The sequence below is a fragment of the Micromys minutus genome (genome assembly GCF_963924665.1).
Source record: "Micromys minutus genome assembly, chromosome: 32".
In the NCBI taxonomy this organism is placed as follows: domain Eukaryota; kingdom Metazoa; phylum Chordata; class Mammalia; order Rodentia; family Muridae; genus Micromys; species Micromys minutus.
The window spans coordinates 19,076,959-19,081,826 of NC_137967.1; the positions used below are offsets into that span (position 1 = coordinate 19,076,959).

The 4,868-nt window shown below is 46.9% G+C and overlaps 1 protein-coding gene across 1 annotated transcript; it reads right to left on the reverse strand.

Annotated features, from left to right (window-relative positions):
* Positions 1–3,060: 3,060 nt before the first annotated feature.
* On the reverse strand, positions 3,061–3,543 carry LOC308413405 (large ribosomal subunit protein eL21-like; the record flags this gene model as incomplete). Its single annotated transcript, XM_080908362.1, has 1 exon — positions 3,061–3,543. One exon carries the CDS (start codon positions 3,541–3,543, stop codon positions 3,061–3,063), a length of 483 nt encoding a protein of 160 aa, XP_080764488.1.
* Positions 3,544–4,868: the final 1,325 nt, after the last annotated feature.

Here is a 4,868-nt window from a genome sequence, read left to right on the forward strand (position 1 = left end):
GCATTGACATACATGAGCCTGTGGTGACATTCTCACAAAAACACAACCTGCAAAGAATCTCCCAGTGAGGGGCTAGGGGCGTGGCTCCGTGAGGGGGTGGGGGCGTGGCTCAGTGAGGGGCTGGGGGCGTGGCTCAGCGAGGGGCTGGGGGCGTGGCTCTGTGAGGGGGCTGGGGGCGTGGCTCAGTGAGGGGCTAGGGGCGTGGCTCCGTGAGGGGGTGGGGGCGTGGCTCAGTGAGGGGCTGGGGGCATGGCTCAGTGGTAGAGCCCGTGCCTAGAATCCCCCAGTGAGGGGCTGGGGGCGTGGCTCAGTGAGGGGCTGGGGGCGTGGCTCAGTGAGGGGCTGGGGGCGTGGCTCTGTGAGGGGGCTGGGGGCGTGGCTCAGTGAGGGGCTAGGGGCGTGGCTCCGTGAGGGGGTGGGGGCGTGGCTCAGTGAGGGGCTGGGGGCATGGCTCAGTGGTAGAGCCCGTGCCTAGAATCCCCCAGTGAGGGGCTGGGGGCGTGGCTCAGTGGTAGAGCCCGTGCCTAGAATCTCCCAGTGAGGGGCTAGGGGCGTGGCTCCGTGAGGGGGCTAGGGGCGTGGCTCAGTGAGGGGCTGGGGGCGTGGCTCAGTGAGGGGCTGGGGGCATGGCTCAGTGGTAGAGCCCGTGCCTAGAATCCCCCAGTGAGGGGCTGGGGGCGTGGCTCAGTGGTAGTACTGACACCTGACAGGCATTACTCCTGTGCTTTTGCCACTACTCTTCCTGATCCAAATACACACCGGTTAATTGAGCACTAAGAGCAAGCTAATCCGGGGAAACTTGAGTTTTTGCGTGCGCCTGGTACTCTATTTAAGGAACACTGAAATCAATGCATATCCCGTGCTGTATACCAAATTATTCATCACTAACAACCTACAGACACAACAAAAACACTGTCCGTGCTTTCTAACAATAAAAGAGAATCACACCTTGACCGTTTACACGGTGCCCAAGCAGTTGCCTAATGGAGCAGGCAATTAGACTCCATGCCAACTAGTCTGGAGGCTCAGGATGGCAGAAGTAAGAGACGGTGCCTGTGGCCAGGAAAATGCCTTGGCAGGTACAGGCTGAGGACCTGAGTTCAATGCTTGAAACACACACGGTTGGAAGGAGAGAGCTGACTCCCTCTAGTTTACATCTAGGTGTGCAGCACGCGCGCGCGCGCACACACACACACACACACACACACACACACACACGGGGCAGGGGCAGACAGACACAAGGAAAGAAATTAACTCAATAAAAAATAAGCTACGGTTTGTAAGAAGACAATTTGGCTTCTTTTGTCTTACTGTGTCTTCGGCGTGGCTGAAATAGTCCTTCAGACCCCACCATGCTGCAGCAACTATGTTAATAAGCCTCTTGCCTGAAGGACAGTTCGACTCAGTTGCACCCTATTTTTCCCACATCCTCCCTAAATCATAACAAAGACGTGTTCTAAACCGGATTTTCTCGGACCCGCCTGCAGTATAAATAAAGAGCTGAGACTTTCATACAGTTTAAACCTTAGGTCTTTTTTTTCAGGGCCATCCCCTAGCTCTTAATCTGTCTATTCTTTTCTAGCCCGCACCTGACCCACCATATGGTTAACCCTTTACTCTCTGCTCCTTTCCCCACCCATCTATATTTCCCTCTGTGTCTGCCTCCTGATCTTCTGTATCTGGTTTCTTTTCCCAGCATCCCTTTCTGCAGCCACAGGTCTTGGCTACTTAATTTGGGTTCTTATATCAACCACCCTTGTCCACACCAATCTCTCTCAACAGCATTAGAGAGAGAGAAAGAGAAGGAGGTAGGATAAAAAGAACGTTAGTGGGGACGAAGGGTGTTGAAATCTTTTTAGAGTACTTTCTGCTGATTCTGGGTGTTGAAATTCTTGGGGAAAATCCAATCTTCATCTTATCAGGATATTTCTATTTCTTCCTATTGTCCCTTTTCTCAAGACCACAAGGCAAACCAACAGCAGGAGGAACAGGAACCAACAACAGGAGCAGGAACCAGCAGGAGGGACAGCCGTGTCTCCTCTCTTGGGGCTCTGGTCTGGTTATCCCTTATCTAGAGTTCCCAGAATTAAACTCTCCTCAGATGGCAGAATCACGTCCCTGACAGATTGAGTCAAGTCATCTGCTGCTGGGGACAATCGGCAGCATTTCTTTATCAAACACCTGGGATTAAAACAAGTTAGGTCAGGCTGAAGTCTAAAATGGAGCCTGTTCTAAGATGGAGTTTGTCCTACTGACAGGCAGGGCTTTGCTTCTCATTCCCCCTTCACAAGTAGCCAAAAGGGCCCAGGTAACCAAAGGTCTGAAAGTTCTGAGTGTCCTACCCAAGAGGTTGATAATGGAACCAAAGGACCAGAAGCTGTATTGCACTGACTTGCTCTTTTACAACGCTGGGTAGCCTATTGAATACACAGGTCCAACAGTGGGTACCAAAAGTCGTATACTTAGAGGGCCAGTTAAGTCTTGAACTTTTTCAGCATGCAGAGACTGTTCAGCAAATGCTACAGTAGTTTTCTTAAGGCGTATCTCAATTTTTAGGGAGCCGACAAATGAAAATAATGCCCCGATTAACAGGAAGCAATTTTAGAGAACTTTGCTGCATTCCCAAGAGTTGGAGTGTGTGGTTTTAGCCATTCAATGAATGATGGATGTTTGCCATCACTGAAGGCTGGCGAGGTGGTTACTGGTTGTTACGATCTGATCAAGGAGGAAATGAAATGGGGGGAGGGTTAGACGTAGGGTTTTCTCTCTTTTCTTTTCCCTGTCCTTTCTCTCTGATATACAGTTGGTGGGAAGGGGGAGAGAAGGTACGAAAAGATAAAACAGGGGATGTAAGAATAATAGGAATAAAGGGTGGATTGTTGAATCTCCTTCTAAACTAGAAAGTATTAACCAAAAATCTTCCTTTGGTATAGATCTATGTGTATCAATACAAAGATGAGGTTATGTTTTTGTTACATTGGGATAGAGCTTTGTATATTGATGCACAATTGAGGTTATATATATATATTGTAGTCTGGGTCCTTTATTTCTCTTTGTACATTAGGCCATGAATTCATAGGGAACGGGCTCCAGCAGCTCAGGCTCTTTTCCATTAGTCCTCACAAAGCGCGCTTCTCTGGGTGGCGCAGGCTGGCGCTTCAGCTGAACCCAGGTGCCCTTCTCCTTGGCTTCCTTTTTCTTCTGATTGTTCTCCTTCACCCGCTTCAGGAAGCCGTCTCTGCTCTTCGAGTGCTTGATGTGCTCAATCCGCACATTGATCCTCTTGGTCAGAATCTTGCCCTTAACTTGCTTGTTTACAATGATGCCCACAGCATGCTGAGTGACATTGTAGACTCTTCCGGTTTTTCCGTGGTAACACTTATGGGGCATTCCTTTTTGAACAGTGCCCGTTCCCTTGATGTCTACAATATCACCCTTCTTGTAGATTCGCATGTATGTAGCCGAAGGAACAACTCCATGTTTCCTAAAAGGCCTAGAGAACATATAGTGAGTGTCTCTCCTCTTTCCTTTTGTGTTCGTCATGTTGGCGAGTTAACTGGAAGATGGCTGCCGTGGCCGAAAAGCTGAGGTTATATTTTGATACAGCATACTATGTATATATATCTTCAGCTTTTGTTTGAGGTATTGTACATAGATGATTCATTAAAATGAAGTGTGAAATTCCAGATCTTTTCAAAGCTACTGCTACAAAACACTTTAAGACAAATCATTAAGTAATGCAGGTTAATTGTCAATCAAATTTATGGTCATGTCACATACCAGTTAATTACAGAAACATCCTTTCTAGATTGAACAAATAATAAATAGCTTAGTAGCAAGCGACCTTTGTCAATTCACATATATTCAGATATACTAGAAAGATGGTCTTTAAAAACCTACAGAATTTGAAATTTTAGTATATTTTATTATTTTGAGGGTTTTTTTTTTCTATGAGACATGTCAGCTCCTGGCAGTACCCTCTTCTACATCAAAGAAGATGATGTGCAGTGAAGAACCTCTTTGTGGAGTTTGCTTCAAATGTGGCAAGCTGCCGCTGGGCAAGAAACTGCCCTTACTTCACCACAGACAGAATGCTATAAAAAATGGACTAATGGGAAGTAGGGAAGTCAACCGCCAAGCTTTGCAAGAACAAGACAGGCAAGTCCTTCATAATTCCTATAGTTGTCTGTCAGATATACTGGGCCAGGGGGCTGAAGATGGGTGCTCCACACAAAGTAGTGAAAACAAGTACTTCAACAAGAGGCATGCAGATGTTGGGCACAGCAAAATGGGGAATTTGATTTCTAATGCTGTAGAAGAGACAGAAGGTTATAAAAATCAATATAGTATTTCAGACTGTCAGCAAAGGTTTATTGTGGCTATTGTAACTGGGTTCTCTCCCATTTTGCTTCCAAAGGGGGTTTTCTCTTCTGTTTCTTCTTCCTATATTGGGTGGGGAAGGCAACTGGAAGTGAGAAGCTCTGTCTATTGGCAGGACAGACACCATCTTAGAGCAGGCTTCATTTTAGACTTAGGCTTTATCTCAGCCTGAATTCAGTTACTGGAAAATCCACAAACAGTTCCAAGGATCTCCATCCCTAGACAGAGCAAATCAGCTCTTAGGAGGAAAGTACCTAAAGTTTCAGATGTGATAGATTTCCCAGGCTTACTACACTTACTGCTAGCCAGTGATAATATGACATGCTTGTAGTTTTAAATGCCAACTAATTATGTAACCACCAAGTTTGTAAGCCCCTTACCCTGATATAGATGTAATAAAAAGCCCGAATCATAGGTGCTCAGGACCTTCTGCACCACCCCACTGCATCAAATGAGCCTGAGGGTCCAAGCTTGAATAAAGACTCTTT